General features: G+C 49.5%; 1 protein-coding gene across 2 annotated transcripts in view; it reads right to left on the bottom strand.

Annotated features, from left to right (window-relative positions):
- Appl2 (adaptor protein, phosphotyrosine interacting with PH domain and leucine zipper 2) overlaps positions 1-22,226 on the bottom strand; it is a 52,907-nt gene extending 30,681 nt beyond the window's left edge. The window contains exons 1-2 of one of the 2 annotated variants that reach the window (XM_006241201.5): positions 18,558-22,226; positions 11,137-11,235 (exon numbers count right to left, since the gene is read on the bottom strand). In XM_006241201.5, coding sequence (XP_006241263.1) covers positions 11,137-11,235; positions 18,558-18,611 — 153 coding nt within the window. In that variant the 5' untranslated portion in view covers positions 18,612-22,226. The remainder of the gene's footprint in view (positions 1-11,136; positions 11,236-18,557) is intronic. The other variant, NM_001108741.1, reaches the window with a different exon arrangement.
- Positions 22,227-22,976: the final 750 nt, after the last annotated feature.

Genomic DNA, 22,976 nt, shown 5'->3' with positions numbered 1-22,976 from the left:
CTAGAACGTACGACTCCTGCTTCTGCGCTGTGATGGAGCTGTGCATCCTCCTAGGGCCATTCCTCAGACCCGTCAGCTCCCTCTACTTGCCTATGGTGCAGGCATGGCTGTGAAAATGGCTCTCCCTCCCTCCCAGGATAACATCCCACGCTAGGCCCCGACTTTAGCTACCTTACCTGCCCTCTGTGTCCTTCTCCTTTGGGGCAGGGCCAAGGAAGCAGGTGAGTGCACACACAGGCCTCTAGCCTTGGTTTACACAGGGACAGGCAACAGAGCTTAGCACACGGCTGCCATCCAGCATGTTGGATGAGTATATGAATGGGTCAAAAGATTAACCTAAGCTCCCAGTTTAGAATAATACCTGTAATCCAACTGTGAACAACCTCCACTGCCTAACAAAGTAGGGCCGGATCACAAAAGGCAGTAAAATACGACCCGAAGGCAAAGTGGCCGATCTTGGCAGTGATGCTCTCAAGAGAGGGTCTTGTCTGGATCTTGTCTGGGTTACACAAGAGTCCCTTGCTTCCAGTAAGATGAGTTTGTCTGAGATTGGCATCTGCCTGAGGCTGGCCCCTGGGGGCCGGGGTTTGCACACTCTTTCTTAACTGCCGAGCCACCACTGCAGCCCCTCAACAGGACAGGTCTGAGTGACTAACAGCCTCACAGATGAAGCAGGGACTGAAGCACAAAGAGGCTCGTCCAGTGTCTCTCAGCTAGTTGGTGGCATGACAGGGCCGCGAGTTAGGTCTGTCTAATTCTGAACTCCACACTGTTTTCTACAATCTCCTCTTTCCCTTCAGCATCTCACTGAAGCTCAGGCTGGCCTCCCACTCACCATGGACTTAAGGATGACACACTCCTGGTCCTCCTGGCCTCACCCCTCACGGCCCTCTCTTCACTCTACAGCAGTGCCCCTCCATATTGAATCCTTCACAAAATGGTCAATAGACATAATAACCCTCTCTACATGCAAACCAAGCAGGGGCCTCAGGTCTTCAGAAGCACTTCTGTGTTTCTGACGAGTGCTCTGATTATATGTAAAAGCTTTCTCAGGAGCTGCTGGGAGACACTGAGGTCATGCCAAGTGGACGGCACTCAGATGTCAAGAACACCATGGACAGGACCTCGGTAGGGCAGGACATAGCACATGAGAGCACAAGTGGCTTCTGCCAGGTCTAACCTTAAAATATTGTGTATCTGTCTGATACATCAGGCAGGAGTTACTGCTCCTCCCACAGAAGCTCACTGCGAAGCCAGCACTCACAAAGGCCCTACCCTGCCTGAACTGACACTGAATGGTGGGCAGTGTCACCCCAGCCTCACTCATCCTTAATCCCCATGTCACGAAGGCTTCGGGAAGCGCCCTGCCAGTCTGGGCTAATGAACCTACACCCTGGGAACGGGAGAAACCTGTGAAGTGGGAGCTCGGCCAATGTTCAGCCAATGTGCAAGCAGTAAGTCTAAGGGGGCCTCTTGTTAGGAACACAAAGCTCACTCTTTCCTGGGGGGCAAGACAGCAAGGGAGGTGGGCCAGCATTAAGATTCTAATGGAGTTCTGAGAGTAACATCATGCTGTGTGCGTGTGTGTGTGTTTGTGTGTGTGTGTGTGTGTGTGTGTACATGCATGCACGAGCAGACGTGTGTTTTTCCGGTGTGTGTGTGTGTGTGTGTGTGTGTGTGTGTGTGTGTGTGTGTACATGCATGCACGAGCAGACGTGTGTTTTTCTGGTGTACCAGAACCCAGGGCCTCAAAGTTAAGCAAGGCTCTACCTCTGAGCTACAAATCTGACATGGGTCTTTCTTTCCTGGTCCTGCAACAGCTCTTGGGCTGCTGTCTCCACTTGGCTACCTCCCATTCATCCAAAAGACAAGCTGGCAAAGGGTTTGCAGACAGCTCCTCCTATGTTAAAGAACCTCTTGTTCATCAGACAAGGCGTAGACAATGGACTGGCAAGCCTGATGGGCAAGCCAACCTTCTGGCAAAGGAATGCTTACCTTACCGTGCCAGAGAGGCTTACTGCTCAGAGCTACCAGAAACTGCCAAGAGCCTCAGTGGGCAGCACCGCCCATGGCAGTGTGAAGGCTGAGGCTCAGACTGAGGTAGAGGAAATCCACCTGGGGTCAGCCACAGACAGCCATGGGCTTGGAGGCCTGTTCCAAGTGGCACAGATGTGGCCTGACATCAAGAGGTTGAGAGGTGCACTCACGCCTATCCCCAAGACCCACAGTGGAGAAGGTGGGCAGACATGCTGGCAGACGGTATTGACCTTCTGAGGAGCTATGGGAAGAAGGCAGGGGGTGAGCGGATGAGGACGCAGAAGCAGTGTCCCCTGTGGCTGAAGTGGAAGACAGCAGGGATGGAGGGAGAGTCGACAGGCTGGTCAGGAGATGACGTAAGATCCTTAATGAGATACCAAAACACACCCGAGGGGAGCCAAAGTGCCCCAGCAGGACTGTGCCTACTCATGAGGCAAATGGCAGTCTATGGTGAGGAAGCCAGAGAAGACAGAGGTGCTAGGCCTCAGCCCAGGAATGAGGAGCATGGGTTTCTGATGACAAGGGTCCAGCTGGGATGGCAGCCTCCAGGTGAAGACCTGCACCCAATCCCAGGCCGGGCATCAGAAAGACATCCGACTGGAGCTAGCAGTTTATGGGATGAAAAAAGCCCTCATCACCCCTTCCCTGTTCAGACTGCTTTAGCACAGGACACTGGGCATACGGGGCCCTCTGGCTAGGAAGGAAGAGAGGGTGGGCAAGAGTGGACTTAGACACACTCTGTTGGCTATGATGTCGGTGAGGGGTCAAAGGGGATCCTGAGCACAGAACTGTGAGCTGTGTAGATGGCCTGGCACACATACTGGTGAACAGCCAGAGACACACCAGCAGGGTGGCTGGCCCGCCGCTTTCTGTGCTCAGTGTGCTTGCTGAGGGGTTCACCTTTGCTAGTGGTCACCGGGGACCACGGGAGCATCCTGCCATCAGGAGGAGGAAGGCTGCAAGACAAAAAAAGAACCAAAGCCAGGGCGTCTTCCTGTGGAGAACCACTGCCTCCCAGAAAATCCTGAAAACTGGCCCTATACAGCGGCGGTAGGCAAGTCACTGGGAATCAAGAAAGCACAGTTCCAAAGGAGATTCAGGCCCTGCCGGCCATCCCTGTGATCCTGCCCAGGCAGGGCACATGCACACCACACAGGGAAGGCTGAGAGGATTCTGGAGAGCAGAAAGGCCTAAGACAGAGGAGCTCCATGGAGGAAAATGAGGATTATGAGGGGAGGGAGGTAGGCAAGCTAAGGAAGGGCTTGCTCCAGAGGAAGAGTCCTGGGATTGCTAGGAGACTAGGCATTGCTGGAGTGGAGGCTCTGTGCGGAACACCAGATGGGCCCCAAGGCAGGTGAGGTGCGAGGCAATCACTGTGGCTCTATCATTCGGAGGATGGCTGTAGGGCGCACCTCACATTCTACAGCAGCAACTCTACAGACCACCCAAGGACTGCAAGAAAACTCACAGTGGCTTATCTTGCCAGCATCCACAGTCATAGAGAAAGCAGCCAGGACTGGGGTTCTGGCCTGTTGAGTCCAAGGTCACTGATTAATCCTATGTTAAAAGGACGAGTCAAAGTGACCCTTTTGACATCACGAAAGCCCCCGAGGCTGCAGGATGAAGCACTGTGGACACTGAATGCCAAACAGCCACGGGTAGGCTAGGCCAGCCACGGGTAGGCTCTGTGAAGCTGCTTCCCAAGACCTCTCAGCTCTGCCCCTCACACCTGAAGCCAAAAAATGCTTCCAAGTCTCAAGCAAGTAAATAAACCTGCTTGACTGTCAGGACTGTGAAATGTATTCATAAGTAATCTGGATTTAAACCTAATGAAAGGAGGAAAGTCACTCTGGGTTCAAAAACTGGGTCCCACCACTAACAACTAGAAGGTTCAGAAAGGTCAGGTTCAGAAACCAGGCTGTTCTGTCTGGACAGGACAAACCTCTGAAAGGCAAACCCTTAACTGGGGCTGACCAGTTTGTCAGGGGAGCCCAGTGTGTCGAGAACACAGCACCATGCCCGGGAGTGAGTTCAGGCTTTTCTGGTTCTGCCACTCGTCGGCTGTGTGGCCCGAGGCAATCTACACAACTTCTCTGAGTCTTGGATCTTCAGCGTAATCTTTAATTAGGAAAGCTAAATGAGATAATGTACAGGAGGTGCCTGACCTGGACTCTGAGAACCTGTCTGCCTCCTACCGGCTTCCCCCTTGGCTGTCACAAGCTCACACCGTGGATGACACTGCTCTCATTGCTTCCCAGAGGTGTGGTGACTTGTTCAACTTAATATATCCCCCGCCCCATCCATCCACCATCTATTATCTGTCTGTCTAGCTATAAACCAACTATTGTCATCTGAAGAATATTTTCTTTAACATTTATTTGGTGCATGTGTGTGTGTGTGTGTGTGTGTGTGTGTGTGTGTGTGTGTGTGTGTATGTGCCAACATGTGGAAGTTAAAGACAAACTTTGGGAGTCAGTTCTCTTCCTTTACCACACTGGGGACAGGGAATTAAACTCCGGTCATCAGACTTGGCGGCAAATGCCTTTACCTGCTGAGCCTCCTCTCTTGCCCGAGAACACTGCAGTGTTTAAGTAACTTTACTCCCCTTCTCTCTTATCTTTGCTTCAGCTTGAGATTTACTGTTTCTGAATCTAAAAGGGACTTTAGGGCCCACAGCTTTCAGATGTTTGGGGTGACTCTTTCCGTGCTCCTCACGTGTGGTGAAGGACAGCTTCAGAGCTGGCTGTGGCGGTGCACAGCCTCACTGCAGGCCGCCAGGCTGCACAGCGAGACCCTGTGCCAACAAAGAGAAACGAAGGAAAATCCCCAACAGGAAAGAGCGGCTGCAGAGATGTGACTGGGCCACTGGCTTTGCAGAGGGAAGTGAGCAAGCCCACTGTAACCACGGCGTCACCTAGAAGAGACCCACCAGGGGCTGGAGGGAGAGGTCAGCAGGTAAGAGCACTTGCTGCTCTTGCAAAGCACTGGAGTTTGGTTCCCAGCACCCATGACAGCGGCTCTCAACTTCTTATAACTCCAGCTCCAGGGGATCGAACACCCTCCTCTGGTCTCCAGGGACACCCACACGTATATATTTACACACACACATAGACACACACACCACAAATACACACAGACACCGACACACATCACACACACCACACACACACCAACACACATCACATACACCAACACGCATCACACACACACACCATACATATATGCACACTACACACTCACACACATACACACTAGCACATACATACTGAAACACCACACACACACACACACACACACACACACACACACACACACACACACCCATGTGGGACCATAATGGCTGAGGATTCCAGAGAAAGGGTCAAGAGAGCTTCAACACTAAATACCTCAAACTTGTGGATGGCATGCATTGGCTTCCTCTCCCACTTCCCACCCAGCTCTATAAAGTTGGCTCCCCCAGCATCAACCCTAGTAAGAAGGTATTACCTGGACAGTGAGGAGGCTTCACTCCTTGTTTGACCTTATAAGGGCCCCCCCTCCCGCTGTCCCTGGGTGTGTGCACTGCACTCACTGTGCCTGGCTAAGCCTCCCTCTCTCCAATCCAGCCTGGTATAAAACTGGCCCAGCTATGCTGATGGGAGATTTAGACATGGACACACACACACACACACACACACACACACACACACACACACACACACATGCTGATGGGATAAAAACTTTCTCTAAGGTATTAAAACACTATTCCCAGACCACTATTACCAACCAGAGTGGCCTGTCTTCCATTAGAGGAGAAAGAAAGGTAGGCAGTAAGAACAGCCGGCTTCACCAACCTACCAACAACAGGCCGTCTTCCTGACCACTGTCAGACTCACCCGGTCCCCACCTCAGTGTGACAGCTGAGAGCACGAGCTAAGCAGCTCTCTCCTAAGCCTGGGTGAGTCCAATGTTAAAAAAAAAACAACAAGGAACTCTAAACCTACTTCGGAAAGAAAGAATTATCAGATACATGGATGTAAAGTGAGTAAACAATCAAATTTATTGACTGCAAGATCTGTGCCAACTTAAGTGTGGATATCTCTTCCTGTTCTTGTTCAGGCCCCTCAGGCATCTTGAACTTACTGGCCCAGTAGTCTGAGAGCAGCAGAGAGCCCTGAACAGCAAGCTTTTGCTCCGTTAGTAATGCAGGGTGCTCACCTCCCTCTGTGGTGAACAGCCACGGTCGGGCTCACTTAGCGTGGGCAATGGCTCTTCTGCCAGCTAAGAGACAAAATGGGGCCACACGGACTATTGCCCTGAGATGCCAACCCCCTTGCTAACTCACAGGCTCACTGCAGAGGTTAGGCCAAAAGTTCCCTCAAACCAGCCAAAGTAGGGGTGTCTGCTCTCTGCTTCTCTTTCTTTTTAAAAACTTAACTGTCATTCATTGTTCTTTGTGGGAGACAGCAAAGGTAAGTTCAGCCTTACTACACTGCATTACATACATGTGACTTTATTCACACAAAGTCTGTAACTCAACTAGGTAACTTGTATCCTAACCTTCAGAGAAGGCATTCTGCTCTGTTATATAAGAAAGGGTTTAATAAAAAACGACCTAATCTTGTAATTATCAAACTAGTGTGTTAGAACCTGAATACAAACCCCTACAAAGGCTCATCTACAGGACTGACGGCGCCTTTCAATATTGTATCAAACACCTTGCTTGTGCCAGCTAGAAGTCGTATCTACTAATAGGACAGAAGGCTAAGATATAAGCGTACATTTATAGATGCCCAGCACACGATTTCTATGATCTAACTAGTATTGGTAAGCTAAAGAGGACATTGTTTATACAGTCGATATTTGACAGCTATTTCTGTATGTTAAATTCCCAGTCTTTATCCTATTCCTGCAGTCACAGTAACAGGACATTAACTTTGGATTCCTCATTGTGTCCCCAAACACCCCGGGCTTTCTCTAAATGATTCCATATTCACATACCGTAAAGTGCTTCTCCCCAGAGAGCAACTCCTGTTCCAACCCCAGTCAGAATTTCTAGCTTCTATTCTGAGACATCAACTTTAATTTCACCTTCTCTGCTTTTTCTTGGTCTTCCTTCTTCTAAACTAAACCCAGAGGACACTGACTAGAGCAGGCTGATTAAAAATACCCGTGTCTCACCAGCCACATAAATGGCTTTTAAAATATAATAGTAAAAAAAACCAAACCACCTATGTCTTTCTAAAACAAACAACAAATATCAAACTCTACTGATACAATTCAATATATTTAAATGTAAAATATTTAGGGACTAACAAGAAACAAAACCAAGAAAACTGGGGGCGGCAGGGTGGCCAGAATGAACACATAGAGAAGAATTACTAGCTTAAAATATACACGTACTAAAGCAAGCAAAACACATCTCCTCCTTTCCAATAAACCTGAAAAGCCATGGCCCCGCCCGTGCGAGTCGGGAAGCCGCTGCTGGCCAGCTGTCTCTAGGGCATTTCCACGGCTCTGCAGCAGTAGCCAGAGGAGGAGGGCGCTGGCCGGTCGACAGCCCACATGAGAGTCATGTGCTAGGAGCTGGAAGCTGGGTCCCGGCCTCGCAGAATGCAAGACCTACTTAGCTTTGGCACAAAGTAGTTTTCTGGTTCAGAAGAAAAAAATGTGTAAGGAAGTGTTTTGACTTCAGCAAATGGTTGTGACAGACACAGGAAGGCGGAGCAGAGGCTTCTGGGACTGGACATAGAGCCAGTTCAGTGTTGGGGCTTGAAAGCACGGAGTAGGAGACAGGGTCATTGTGTTCAGTTACCCCTCGCAGTGAGAAGGTCAGCGATAAGTACAGTGGATTTTTTCTACTGTATTAAACTTAGACTCCTCAGAGGAAAATAGAGAAGCACTCAGGATAATGAAATAAAATCTGAGAAATTCGTCATATTTTCCCAAATTCTGAAAGGCTCATCAAAACAAGCAAGCAGATAAGATCTGAAACAAGAACCCATCCTTCGCAACGTCGACACTATCTGCACGGTCTGGGATCCGGCTCGCAGCCGAGCACTTGCCTGGCACACCGTGAGGCGCTAGGTTCAATCTCAGCGTCACGACAGACTATTTCCTTTTGAGATAAAGTCTCACCATGTAGCCCTGGCTGGCCCCGAACTCACTATGTAGATCAGGCTGGCCTGGAACTCACAGAGGTCCACCACAGCCAGCTGAACACACCGAGTGACTCCTGCCTGACACCACAGTTTGTAAGTCTCTATCTCCAGCCAGGAACTCCGGCTCAAACTTTCAGTGAGACTTTTCTTACTTCAGGGCCCCATGAGCCCTCAGACCCTCTAGGGAAAACTGTGAACTGAGGTACGGTGCTACATGTCGGTAACCCTAGCACTGGGGAGGCAGAGGCAGGAGGATCAAGGGTCGAAGGTTATCATCAGCTACAAACTGAGTTCCAGACCAGCCTAGTCCACATAAGACCCTGTCTCAGAAGACCAAAAAAGACAATGGTTCAGTCCATGTCAGCACATGTCTGCATACACACATCTGTGTGCCTCTGACTCTTTCTGTGTTCTCTCCTGTGGCTGAGGTCAAGGGTCTGGACAGTCTTTCTCTGTCTGTCTCTCCCCACTGTCTTCTTTTTAGCTGACATGTAGAAATAGTACATACTCCCAGGTCAGACTGGGACACTTCTGGACAGTGTGCAGTGTAGCCATCGAATAAACAAATCCCAACTACTGTAACCACTCTCCTTTCGGAGGCCCACCTGTGACAGCCTGGGTCTCAGATGACCCCCGGGGTTAGTTACCAGCTTATAGCATATGGGCGGTGGTGGAACCTTTAAGAACTGGGGTCTAGTGAAGGAAGTTAGGTCCTTGGAGTGTGGACAGTGGAACGCAAGCCTTCTTCTACTTCTTGGCCACTATCAGTCATGCAGTTCCCTTCACCGGGCTCTCCCCACGTCACCACAATGGACCCCCTCACCACAGACCCAAAGGCATAGGCCCAAGTGCACACGGAACTGAAGGGTGGCGCCAGATAGCCCAGCTCCCCTTGTAAGCCAACTTTCTTGGGTGTCTTGTCACAGTAACAGAAAGTGAACTTACACCCCAGCACAGCTCTTCCGGGGGAGGTGAGCCTCCTCCCTGGCCTTCGGGCACTCAGTAGTAACCGTCTGTCTCCTGACCAATGCAAGCTCTCTAAAGGGAAAGACTAGGGCTTCTTCTCATGGTGAATTATGCCTGCTAACTACATACGATTATATTTTTAAATTTTTCAGTTACAGTTTTTGAGTTTGTGTGTGTGTGTGCGTGCACGCATGTGTGACTGCCCGTGCACGAGCATGCCACAGCACGTGTGTGGAGGTCAGAGAACAACCTGTAGGAGTTGGTTCTCCCCTTCGACCACGTCAGTTCTAGGGACAGAGCTCAGGCTGTCATGCTTAGTGGCAGGCGCCTTGACCCTCTGAGCCATCTGGCTGTCCCACTCTGCAGGATTCATAAGAGCCACGCACTGCGGCCTGTGGTACTCACGCCATCCATATCATCAGTGAGCAGAAGGGATGTGAGCACACTGAGACGTGAGTGAGCAGGGTCAGTACAAACCATCCAGTGTCACTAACGTTACCATGTGTAACTCTGCATGTAAGTGACTCACTCCTTCCTTGGAAAGTGATGTGTGTGGCAGTTCTTGTCTGTAAAAAGCTTTGCTTTTGCTACTCAGCAACTTATTCTCCATGGTTTGCAAGCCAAGATATTTGTTCCTCAAAACAAAGAGGCTACCCCATCTTCAGATGGGGGGAAAGCCATTTCTCTCTGCCCACACTGACATCCAAGACTGCCTAATTATGAGAAAGACAAAACGCGTCGAGACACTGAGCCCACACATTCATAAATGTGGAGGCTCCGTGTTTCCCTGTGGGGTTGGATTAAAAAGATAATTAAAGCAGCTCTGTGGGTCCCCTCCTGATGCTACTCACAGGAAGAACCCAGCACTTTCTCAAGCAAGGGAAACATGACTATCCTTGTTTTGAGGTGAAGAAAAGTTAAAAAAGAAAAAAAGCCAAACCCAACTCTGATATGTATACATGCTCATGTACCGGGGAGGGGACACACACACACACACACACACACACACACACACACACGTGTGACCACGTGTCAGGGGTCATCTCACTTGTCCTACCTTCCTGAGACACATACTCAGGACTCAGGTGACTTCACCAGAACCTTCTCCTAAATGAATCTGTAAAGTACAGGTGAGGGCAGGAACAGGATAGAAGGAGGCCTGTCATTGGAGGAGAAGGAAGGTGGGCGGGAGAAGAGTTTGAAGGAAGAGGAGGAGATGGAAACGGAAGAGGGGGAGAGAGAGGGTAGCCAGTAGAGAACATGGAAGGTGTCGTTAGGATTCCACTCTGTGTATATACAGGTTGTTGTTAATGTTCTCTTTTCTTTTCTTTTTTCCGGAGCTGGGGACCGAACCCAGGGCCTTGCGCTTGCTAGGCAAGTGCTCTACCACTGAGCTAAGTCCCCAACCCCATTGTTAATGTTCTTAAGGGATGGATGTGTACAGGGTTTTGTGTGTTTAGGTGGGCAGTTATACCTTATCAATTGGGTCAGAGGTTATTGTGTCGTGTGTTCTTTCATGTGACGGTTTGAGTGCAGGAAAGTGTGAGGCGGCTGGAGACACGGGGCCGCCACAGAGCTGGGATGTGTGTTTCTGGCATGGACACCTGCCTTGGGAACTAGATAGGTAGAGACTGCTGCCAGGCTCAGAGGGAGGCCTCGGCACTGTGGGATGGAGCAAAGTGGGTGGGACGCTTTGCTGACTGAGTTTTAAGATGTCTATCAGATATCATGGGGCACCGCAGTGGTGGACCTAGTGGGGATAAAAGACAGTGTTTTTATTTTTTATATTTTTACAACAGCATAGGGTGGCAGGCCAATACGCCCCAGGGCTCTGCCTATGTATCCTCCAGTGTTGGAAAGACACTAGCAGGACACTGTGCCCAGCTATGTGAGACGCACTCTGGGCTCCCAACTCAGGTGTTCACTAAGCCATCTTCTCGGCCAACGATTGATTGAGATTTTTCTGACTCCAAGGGTGGGGTGGGTGGCATACCTGTGCACCATAGACACGCTGCATCGCCTGCAGCAGCTGGTTGGTGTAGTCTGTGAGGGTGCCAGCATCCTCTTCAAAGACACTCAGCAGGGACCTCGTCTGCAGGCAAAGAAGAAGGGTCAGTCTTCACTCTCAGCGACAGTCACGGGGGAGGGACAAACAGACAGCACAGGAGCTGCCTGACCCGGGAGGGAAAGTGTGTGGTGAACTCTGCTCACCCTTTCCACAAGGGTGCAGGGACAGGAGGTTACACTCGCTCAGGACCAGAGAAGAAAGCCCATGTCTAGGGCGGGGCTTGTGGCTCAGTGCGCAGTACCTGCTGGCACTTAGGGCCCTGGGTTTCACTGCCAGCACCGCCAGACAGAAGCTCAGTCACCTGTGCTGACTTCCGGGCCTACCTATCCACGTGTCCACTCAATAAACAGTACCAGGAAAGGGAGCCTCTCTTTCCAAGTCCACACAGGGAACACAGGACCCCACTGTGCACCAGGTATGGTTGCCCAGCTCCGCTGGCCTCACCACTCAGCCTCAACCAGCTGCTTGGTGTCTGCAGTTCAGGGTGTCCTGCAGACAGGCATTGTTTCCTCTTAAGATAACACAGTCAACTTCCATGGTGGTGATGGTGGTGGTGGTGGTGGTGGTGGTGTGTGTGTGTGTGTGTGTGTGTGTGTGTGCGAGTGCATGTGGGTGCGTGTGTGCGTGCATGTGTGTGTGAGTGTGTGTGTATGAGAGAGAGGTGTGTATGTGCGCATGCGAGTGCATGTGGGTGCATGCATGTGTGTGTGTGTGTGTGTGTGTGTGTGTGTGTGTGTGTGTGTGTGTGTGTTTAAGCTCCTGGTCAGGAATTGCAAACGTCCTGTCCCAAAAGCAAAAGCTCTCGGCATAAAACTCAAACAGCAGCCATTATGCTGGCCCCTTCTCTAAGGAGGAACTCTGTTCTGAGAGGGCAGCTGAGCGACTACAGGAACTAAAGGGTATTTTGAGCCTTTTCATATGCAATGTTAGGCACACCCTGAGCGCTAGTAAAATCTTTATATATTGGGTGGTGTGTGACCAAGGGTCAAGGCGTCACATCATAGAGACCCACTCACATACGTGAACTCGCAACAAAGGGAGCTCAGTAAACAACCAAGGAGACAAAGAGAGCACGAGACACACTAGTGAGGTCATACAGAGCACTCTGCAAACAATTCATTACTGCTCAATATTTTCTTGCAAATGGATTTCAATTCCTAGTTCTTCTAACCCATCTAAGCTAAAATAAAGATTAGAAAGTGACTGGTCTGCCTGGCTACTGTGCCCCGCCACCCCTGGGGCCTCCCTGCTGCTGGGCCACCACCTGGTGGGACCAGATACCCCCAGGGACAGGAGTAGGAACCTGGGCACTGGGGTCTTCCCTTCTCACCACTACATCTACCTTGGGTCCACACACTGGAGGCTTCATAGCGGAGTGAGTACCGTTCTTTACCCTGGGTCTTCCAGGTCAGAAGTGGGTGCTTCTGGGAATGAGATCCACAGCAGCAAGCCTGGAACATAGAGCAGCTCTCCCCACAGTTCTCGGTGAGGACAAGCACTCACCAGCACGGACCCTCGTTCCAGAGGAGTTCTGAACATTCAAATGCTCCCGCACTAGGCTGCAAACATCAGCTGCACCGGATGAGACATTTCACATAGAATGTGCATGGGTTTTTTTTCCTACTCCCTTCATCTGTTTGTAAGTAAACATCACGGCTACAGCCCACTAGATGTCATAACCCACTAATGATGACAACGGGTAAAGGTGACGATTCTAAATTCCTTATGGCATCTATGAAAGTATGACTTTCTGGTTGTTAAGATGGGTGACCTGTGTTTGGCATTCGTGTGCATTTGTCTCCCTGCTCTGGGCCAGCATGTGCTCAAACACCAGCTAGAGGACTGAGAATTACTGCCCGGGAAAGTGACTCCAGGATCAGCATGGGCTGAGCCTGCTTGGAGTCCCCAGGGAGCTGTGATGAGAGAGATGACATTTATTATGGAGACAATGATCTCTGGCGCTCATAGCTGGTGCTCAGCGTTTAAACAGGAGGCTCCTAACACTAGAGCAATGTGCTTATCTGAGGAGTGCCACCCGGCAGAACAGCTCTGAGTCTTCCCGTACCCACTGCTGCGGGGTCCCATGGAAGTCTACGAAGGTTCAAATACCTTTCTATTATGACTGGCGTGCATGGGAACACGAGAAGCAACACAGCTGAACTGCACTTGTTCACTTAGCTGAATCCTATTTTGTCTTCTCTTAATTCTCTTAGGAATAAATTAAAGACAAGAGGTGGTTAAAAAGAGAAGGCTTACACAATGGTCTTCTCAAGGGCGGCAGGAAGAACTCTAGTGGAATTCCGACACTGACGGGCACGGAACATTTGTCACGTTTTCCAATGAAACAACTTCATAATTGGATACCACACTGCTACTAACCTCACTTTCTTTACGGGGGATGAAGCTGGGGCTCAGGGCACTCGTAAAATGTGTTCATTGCTGTTCGAGCTTCCTGTCTGCTACTCATCAGCTACAGTCCACACTGAGAGAAGTCAGGACAGGAGCTCATGCAGAAACCGTGGAGGAATATGGACTGCTCACCCTGAGGCTCATACTTAGGTAGTTCCTGCTACAGCCCAGGGCCAGAGAAAGGTGCCTCTCCCAACCCCCCGCCAAGACCCGGGCAATGCACTGGATCCTTCTACATTAATTAATAGTCAAGATAGTTGCCCAAGACCAACCCAAGAAAGAGCAGATTCTAGGTTGTGACACAGACAATTAAAGCTCCCGGGGTTGGGAAGCAGAGGGGCTGAGATATAAATCCATGTCCTCTGCAAGGACAGTGCGGTCATGAGTCTCAAATGTTTCATCGGCGGGTGTGTTCTGTAGTGCCAGCCCAGGACACCGGCACGCCGGAGCCAGATTCTCTCTGGCCCCCACGTTCTATCTCTCTCTCTCACCTACAGCAAATGCCAGAGAACCGCATCATGGTACCTTGCCTTGTTTTAGTCTTCTCGGCCACTGGATTTAACTAGCTCACCCCTGGTAAAGAACGACCAGCTGCGGGGGGACTGCTTTGCTGCACACGTTCGTCAGTATCTGCTCTGCTCACACGTATGGGTGGAGAGCGAGGATGCCCTAACACGGACAGGAGTGAGGGTCAGGAAAGGCAATGCCAGCTGCTCAAAGCCTCACAGAAAGGCCCAGCGCTGCTGTCCGATGTTTGCACAGACAGCGCCTTCAATCGGTGGCACCCAGCTCACGCACACAAAAGCTCAGAGAGGCTGAATAAAAGCCCAAGGTAACAGTGGCAGGCCCGTGGGTTGACTGCTATCCCACATTCTCAGAAGCCTCTGCATCCAGCCAGACAAGACCAAGCTCTCTGTGGGCCTGGCCCAAGCTCCGTTGGCATTCCTTTACCTTAGGGTAAACATCCGGGTGTTACCTAATCAAACAGCCCTGACAGTCTCAACAACACGCCATTGTGTAGGTGTCCAGTTTCAATAGCACTCATAATTCGCTTCTTTAAAATGTAAGTCAGATAAAGATTTTTTCATCCCCCTAATTTGGGTTAGGGAGAGAAACGTCTTCACAGATCCAAGTTTACTGAGTGGAAAATGTGTTACACACAGAGTTCTACGACGAAGTTCCTCCACAATGAAGCCATACAAAACCACCCTGCATGTCTGGAAGCATCTCACTGGGATAAAGAAAAGCCTGATTGCTGGGGAGGGCTGCTCCCAGCTAGGCCACTGCATGATCTCAGAACCAAGTCTTTCATTTCCCTGCTTCCGTTAAGCCAACTTCCAAAGAAACAAAGCTCAAAGCACACACACACACACACACACACACACACACACACAAAAGAAACCGCTTCCTCCCCACCTTCTCGGGGAATCGTGCTGCATGCGTACGGGATGAGCGCAGCCCTCTGAAGGATGCGGGATGCGCTGCTGGGGCTCTGAGCTGGGCCGCTGTCCCTATCGGTTACAGCAGGGCTCACACCATCCTGCGCAGCTGCTTATCTGCCCCAGGAACAGACTGTGAGGCGGTCAAGGACACGAATGCCTATCTAGCTGATGGTCATGTTTCCAGCAGCTAACGGAGGCTGGCCAGCACAGCAAACGCTCACACACAGCAACAGGGACGGCTCTGCACCCTCGACTCGTGTCCCAGGGGTCAGTGGAAAGAACACACGTACTCGCGCTAGCTCTGCAACACGACGTGCAACGTGCAACCCTGCATGCTGAAGAAGAGGAAATGAGCAGTTGTGTCTAAGGCCGGGCAATGGCTATTCAGCACTTCTTGGAGCACTCAAGTTCAAATACAAAAGCTTTTGTGTTCATTGAGGAAGCCCTGTGTAAAACGGTTACTCAAGCAATCCTCATAACTCTTCTACCTCCGACAAGAAACAAACAGTTCATGGGGTACCTTTTCCCCCTCCTTCTGAATCAATAGACGACTAGGGGAAGGCAGGTGCTAGGTAGCAGGGCTAACTTACATAGTACACGAGGCTGAGGAGGTGACTCAGAGAGAAAGAGAGCACTTGCCTACCTAGCACTGTAAGGCCTGACTTCCATCCCCTGCACCACAAAAGCAAACCCCTTAATTCCTGCTGCTGGGCTTCCTTACCTTACAGTTGATTTCTCTGGCCCTCTTCCACCTTACTAGATAACCTGTCTCAAAAGATTGGGTGCACAAATAAAATGCATTTAGAACAGTGCCGGGCACATACCATGGGGGATCCAGACCAGGCATGTTCAACCCATAACCCAAGAGAGGTACGGATGCAATGCCATGCAGAAAGGTTCTTAGTGCATTCGGATTTTCTTCACTTTGTAACTTGACTGCACTGTTCCTCCGGTGTGAATTTTGGAAATGACAACGTAGCTCAGAGAAGCCAAAAGGTTGGGCGAGCCTGAATTTGTGGCATTTGTTTCTGTGTTTAATTCGTTCATATCAAATAAAAGAAATGGCTTCCATTCCATCCAGTTCTACGCCTCTGGATCTCCTGGGAGTCAGGCTGCAATTCAGCACATGCTATGTGGAAAATAGTGTCAGTCATGCTCTGCAGGCCCTGAAAGACTCCTAAAGCTACCTTCCATCCTCCAAAGCAGTCACACTGATGGGAGAGAACCGGTCTCAACAGCAAGGACAAATCTCCTACAGGTGGCTCTGTGGGTAAAGGCACTTGTCACCAGGTCTGAGGACCTGCAACCAGTCCCTGGAACCCACATGGTAGAATTAGAGCACTGACTTCCACAAACTGTCCTCTGACCTCCACATCCACACACATCTGTATCAGGACCAGGCAATGTCACAGGAGCGGGGCTGAGAGAATGAGGTGGAGTGTTGTGAAATGTTGTCCTCTGGACACGACATGGCCTTTCCACCCATGAGCTCACAGCAGTGCAGTCACGTACACGATGCCAGTCAGCATTGCAGCCTGGGATGGAGGCACCCAGAGGCCTACCCTTAGCTGAGAAGCTACAGGCTGTTGGTGGCTTCTGGGAAGGGAAGGCCAGTTTTCTTTGGGGGTGTGGCTGTTGGGAGGTTGCTATGGCTCCACTGGACGTGCAGGCCCCACACCCATGCATAGGAAGAAAGCACTAATTACATTGTGTGTGTTATTGGGGAGAGGACAGAAAATTGGGTGGGAGAACATGTTTGGGGGTTCCAGAGAGAGGAGATGGGGAGGTGATATAATATAGATACGTGTGTAAGTATAGGAAATTATTAAAGAATAAAAAACTAAAAAAAAATTCCTTACAAGAAAGGCAATAAAACAAGTGTCTGAATTAAGTAAGGGTTTTACCACTTTGCAGGGAAGCCTGAGAATAAGCCTTTACTATAGACAAAAATATTTTAAAAAATTAAAAAGAATGTCAGGAATAACAAAGCCTCTAAACATCCCCCCACACACACACACACAAAAGCTCAAAGTTGTAAACCATACAGACGGGACATAGTTTTAGGCTGTTCCGCTGCCCATCTGCTGCATGTTCCTCGCTTTCTGTGGCGTTTCTGCAGATGAGAACACCGGGCCATTAGAAGCAGAACTGCAGAAACCGTGCGCGCCCATTACAGACCTTAGAACTCCAGACCCTGTGATGTCTGTGCTTGGCTCAGCCACCATCATGGCTGGCTAGAGAAACAGCCTGTCTTTGACCTTCCGTGTCACCAAGTACAAAGCAAATGGAAATCCCTATTCATAACCGCGAGGATTAGGATTTCCATACGCTTATGTTCGGATCCCAAGGACAGAAGAGGATGGTTTGAAAGTGGTCCAAAGGAAACCCCTCACACCCAGAGCTGTGTAGAGAGGCCTTCGAAAAGTTAGCAGAACCAATGTCGGTCTATTTAAAAAGTTGAATCAGTTAAAAGTAAAAATAAAAGTAGGCTGGGCATGACAGCACATGCCTGTAATCCCAGCACTCAAGGTGGAGGTTCAAGGCTAGCCTGGTCTACACCAAAAGTTTTCAGGCCAGTTATGGCTACATAGTAAGACCTTGTATCAAAAACAAAACAAAACAAAAACAAACAAACAAAAAACCCCAAACAACAACAAAAATCCAAAAAAACAAAACAAAACAACAATAAAAACCCCCAAGTAATGGGAATAGTAATAGTCACAGCTTCCTTACATATCCTTGTTTGTCTACATGAGGACAAGCATTCAGAACGGAGCATAAGCTAGGCAGGCACACATAGCCATTTTGATTTATTTTGCATGGGAACGATGTAGAAATGTAGGTTTATCAAACTTTCATCCGGGAGGTACAATTCACTTAGGAAGCCAGAGAAGGAACCCGAAAGAAGAGGAGAAACTCTGAAGAACAGCTGGATCCTTTCTAACTTTTCAGGGACGGAGACACTAGAGGATAAAGGTATATATATATTAATCTGGTTAGGGATGCGATACCAGAAAAGGGAATAGGAGGTACATTAAGAGAACAGTAGATCCCTGGAGAAAGCCGTGTGAATTCTGAACCACTGTCACTATGCACTATATGCCTGCCGGTTTTTCACTCTCAAGCTCAAACGACTTAATTCACATCTCCACAATGCTAATGACACCCCACCCCCCACCCTGCTCCTCCCCGCGCGCGCGCGCCCCGCGTGGCACAAATGGCAAATGGAATTTTCTCCTCCCTGGATCGATTGGGCGATGGATCCAGGTTTTCTGTGCTCCCCATTCTGACCCCTGCATTCATTAGGTCTCAAGGAATCGTTAGTACCAGCAGCATCTGTGTGAATAGCGCTGTCGTCTTCTTCTGCATGAGACACTACTTGAAAACTTACTTGTTACCCCGTGAGCGAGCTACTACTATGGGACAGCCGATTGCCCCGACCTCCCCGAGCGCCGGCTGGGCACCGCGGCTCCTTCCCGGCCTCCCCGGCAGTACCTGGGGGCTGTCCTGCAGCGCCTCCTCCAGCAGGAGCTTGTCCACGGCGGGCATGGCGCGGCAGTGAGGGAGCGCGGGACGCGAGAAGGGGACACTCAGCACTCGGGGACTTGAGGCTTAGCTCCGAGCCCGCGCCTGCCCACTGGCCGCGGCCCGCCCCTCAGCCCGGCCCCGGCCGCCCGGATCAACAGGAAGTGTGGCCAGCACCAGACGTGTAGCTGGTCTAGCACGGGACACCGGAAGTGTGGCGACCACGCTTCCGACCGACCCTGGCGCTTCGGCCCCTCCGGCCAGGGCAGTGGCGATGGGAGGTTCCGGCAGGAGGCTGCTCTTCGCTTGCTCGAAGTTGCCCTCCCCTGTGCTCGCTCCTGGCGGTTCTCCCGGTGGGACGATAGGCGTTTATCTTCTTGAGGCTCTGCAGATTACTCTTTCTGTGTGGGAGGAGATAAGAGTGAACAGATTTTGCAGCTGTTCTCTGACCTCTTTGGGGGGGGGGGGTAGTGGGAGGGAAGTCAGGCTGTCTTCCAACTCACTGTGTAACTGAGGATGATTCAAAATTTCTGATCCTCTTGCCTCCACCCTCTGAGAGTGATGGGATAACGGGCATGGACCACCAACCACCAAACCTGAGTTTTGTGCAGTGCTGGGGATGGAACTCAGGGCTTCGTTCATGCTGGGTAAACACGCTATCAACGTAGCAACACCCCCAGCCTTGGCATCTTCTTGTTTTTTTGTTTTTTGGTTCTTTTTTTTCGGAGCTGGGGACCGAACCCAGGGCCTTGCGCTTCCTAGGTAAGCGCTCTACCACTGAGCTAAATCCCCAGCCCCTCTTGTTTTTTTAATTTGGGTTAGGAGACCGGGTTGGGTAGAGCAGGACAGATGGGTCATTGCAGAAGATGTGAGTTCAATTCTCAGCACCTGGCAGGAGACTCTTGCATGCACATATTTCCTGTAGGGGCACACATGGGCGCACTCACCTGCACATATTTCCTATAGGAAATGCTCACGCAATTTAAAACAAAACAAATTATTATATTTAGTGTGTGAAGTTCAGAAGACAAATTGTGAGAGACTTTCTCCTTCCAACCATGGGGATTTTGGAAATTAAACTCAGGTGTCAGGCTTGGAGGTCGGTGCCTTTAGCTATTGAGCCATCTTACCAGCCTCTGGCCTCTTTTTTTTTTTTTTTTTTTTTTAAATACCAGGACAGCCCTATACTCGAACAGCTCTGAGCACAGGCATTTTGTGTGTGTGTGTGTGTGTGTGTGTGTGTGTGTATGTGTGTGTGTCTGTGTGTCTGTGTGTCTGTGTGTCTGTGTGTGTGAGTGTGTGTATGTGCGTGCACGTCACCTGTTACATAATGCTGTCTGATTTGGGGCCATATAATTAGGTCTCCTCTTCCTGGTTCATTAAGGTTTGTCATTTTAGAGAGAATTTCATAATGAAATTTTCAGGATTGGAAGGAATAGATTATGTGGTCCTGTGATGTCATTTAAAAGTGAGAAAAAAAAAGGACACCGGCGAATGAAATAATCTAGTTAGGACCTTACAGTGTAGGCTGGAGGAAGAAGGAAAAGAAAGTCGTGTAGAAGATCAAAAGCAGAATTTGATGTCTATTAAAGGCAAGAGTTTCAATTGATTGACACATAAAATCAGTACTGTGTGTCCCATGAGCTGCCACCAAAATTACCAGGAAGAGTGTGATACAAAATCTACGTCTCGTGGTAACCACTTGAACAGTTGGTGTTGATTGTGAAAATGGTAGGATCAGGGGTCACCAGTGAAGGGCTGTTCAGATTAGGTTAGCCTCTGGCGTACCTGTGAGGGATTACCTTAAGTTACCAGAGGTGGGAAGATGTACCCCCAAAGTGGGTGGCACTACTCCCTGGGCTTGAGTCCTGGGCTACATAAGAGACGTGCGTGAACAGGAGCACTCCGTTACTTCCTGCTTCCTGCCCGTAGATGCAGAACAACCAGCTCCTTCAAGCTCCTGCCTCCAGAAAGTCCCTGCCGTGATGGACTGTACCCTAAAACTGCCAACCAAAACAAACCTGTTCCCCCTTAAGTTGTTGGGAGTTTTATCGCCACCGTAGTAAAGGTAACTAAGACACCACCCAGCTCAGTAACAAAATCTGTGTTCCAAAGACCACTGAAAGCAAACTCTAAGGGCATGATGCACGTTGGTCTAGCCTGAGCTATTGACGCCTTCTGTCTAGTATTCCCCCAAACCCCACCTCCAGATTCCTTCTTCTTTTCAGGTGAAATCATGCCCGTACCAGGATTCTTCCTTTTCCTTCCAAGTACTGTTCAACTAACATTTCCTCATATTGTCTTCTAAACTGTCTGCTGCCCCAAATCAACTCTTCAAGGCCAGACTCAAGCCCTCCCCTTTCACCAATTGTAAAAAACAGAACAGGCTACGATGGCACCATAGGAGAGAATTGTGTATTCTTTCATGAGAAAATAGACATTAAAGGAGACAGAGCCCCAGAAAACCACCAAGGGGCTCAGACATCTCACAGAAGGGGCAACCATATTTCTCATATATCATCTTCTAATTAAATTACCTTTCTTCGAACACCAATATTCGGAATCCTTTAAACCACATCCTTACACAATCCTATTACTCCGGCACGTCTTTGTCACATTATGGCTTAAATGGCCTTAGTGGGATTTCTTGGTACTAAAGCACCATTTATGACATTGCTCCTGAGGGAAGATGTGCCTCAGATTCAAAGCAGCTAGTTGCAAAACAGATTCCAGGAATGTGTTTCTAAATTGCTTAAATTTACTTTATTGTTTCACGCAATCTTCCTTTTGTATGGCATTCACTACCGAGCATTAGATACTCACTCCCCCTGGCATCGCCGTATGGTTTACATAAGGGGAATCTTTTGTCAAGTCCTTCGTTAAAGTGTATATGTGAAAACTGTTGAGATGGATTCCGATCATCTTCCGGCTGTATCTGGAATCCCTGGACAGGTACAAGGTTGGAGAGAGCAACTGCAAAGATCTAGAGTGGACATGGCCCTGTGTAGAGAGGACATTGTCTGGAGCTGCCACCTTTCCCTTGCCGAAGCTCAGAATGGTATGGAGAACAGGTTTAAGCACACTGGCTGCTCTTCCAGAGGTTCTGAGTTCAATTCCCAGCAACCACATGGTGGCTCATAACCATCTGTGATGGGATCTGATGCCCAGTTCTGGTGTGTCTGAAGACAGCTACAGGGTACTCATATATATTTAATAAATATTAAAAAGAAAAAAAATATCTACTGTCCAGAGCAGAGCCCCTCCACCGAGATTCTTTCTGGTGTTTGCAGTGCACTTTTCAAACTTCTCTTCCGGCAAAGCTCAAGGCTGAACTGCAAATTGAGTCACCTGCCCGCTACCCCCATAGGAAGAGCACCTTCAAGCAAAACTCAATCTTCCAGTCCTCAGTATGCTGCAGCAACGATTGGCTAGGTAATGCTAGAACACCGTTTCTGTTCCATTCCCCCACTTTACAGGTGGAGTAAGCAGGAACTTCTTCCCCTTAGGTATTTCTAGAATTTCAGTGCTTCATACATTACCTGACAGCCGGGCAGTTGCTTGATAAATGCTCATTGGACATTCATTGTATGACAGCCAGGCATGGTGACTCTTGCTTTTAACCCCAGCACTGGAGAGGCAGAGGCAGGTGGATCTCTGTGAGTTTGAGGCCAGCCCTGGTCTATGGAGTGAGTTCCAGCTGGGACTGTTATACTGACAGACCCTGGAGAGAGACAGAGGCAGAGACAAAGACAACCCAGTGTGTGATACTGTAACTTCACACGGCTAGTGCTCCAGAATCTTTAAAGTGCCCTCCTCAGTCTTTCCCCCTTGTACCTCACGGCTGTCCGTCTCACTGTCCTGATTCTCTACAAACCAAAGACAGAATCGGAAGCACACTGACTTCTACCCAATAGAGCTTACATTTGAAAAGGGAAATGACAATAATGACAATAAATGTTCGTTGATTAGCCTGCGGTAACACTCAGTGGGGGACCAGGGGAGCTTGGGGAGCGGAGTGAAGAGTAAGGGTTTATTGAGGTGGCCAACACTGGGCTTGAGAATTAAATAAAGAAAGCAAAGAACTCCAGCCTGATAGGAAGAGCATGTACAAAGGCCCCGGGACATGCTCAGCATTTTGAGAAGGACAACGAGGCTGGAGTAGGAGCCGCGGGGGAAGGTGTGTGTGTGTGTTTGTGTGTGTGTAATGGGAGGAGACGCCAAGCACTAAGTCACAGAGGATCTGAGTCCAGGCAGGGAGGACTTTGGATATTGTCCTGTATACGTGATAGGAAAAGTATGAATAGCTTAGTGACAAGGGCTGATTTTATATATATAGTTTATGTTTTGAGGTCTTTGAAAGTTTCTAAAGAAGTGATGGGAATTACCCAA

The sequence above is a fragment of the Rattus norvegicus genome, chromosome 7 (assembly GCF_036323735.1).
Source record: "Rattus norvegicus strain BN/NHsdMcwi chromosome 7, GRCr8, whole genome shotgun sequence".
Lineage (NCBI taxonomy): Eukaryota > Metazoa > Chordata > Mammalia > Rodentia > Muridae > Rattus > Rattus norvegicus.
Note: the sequence above shows the minus strand (reverse complement) of the source record. Positions and strands in the feature narration are given on the sequence as shown.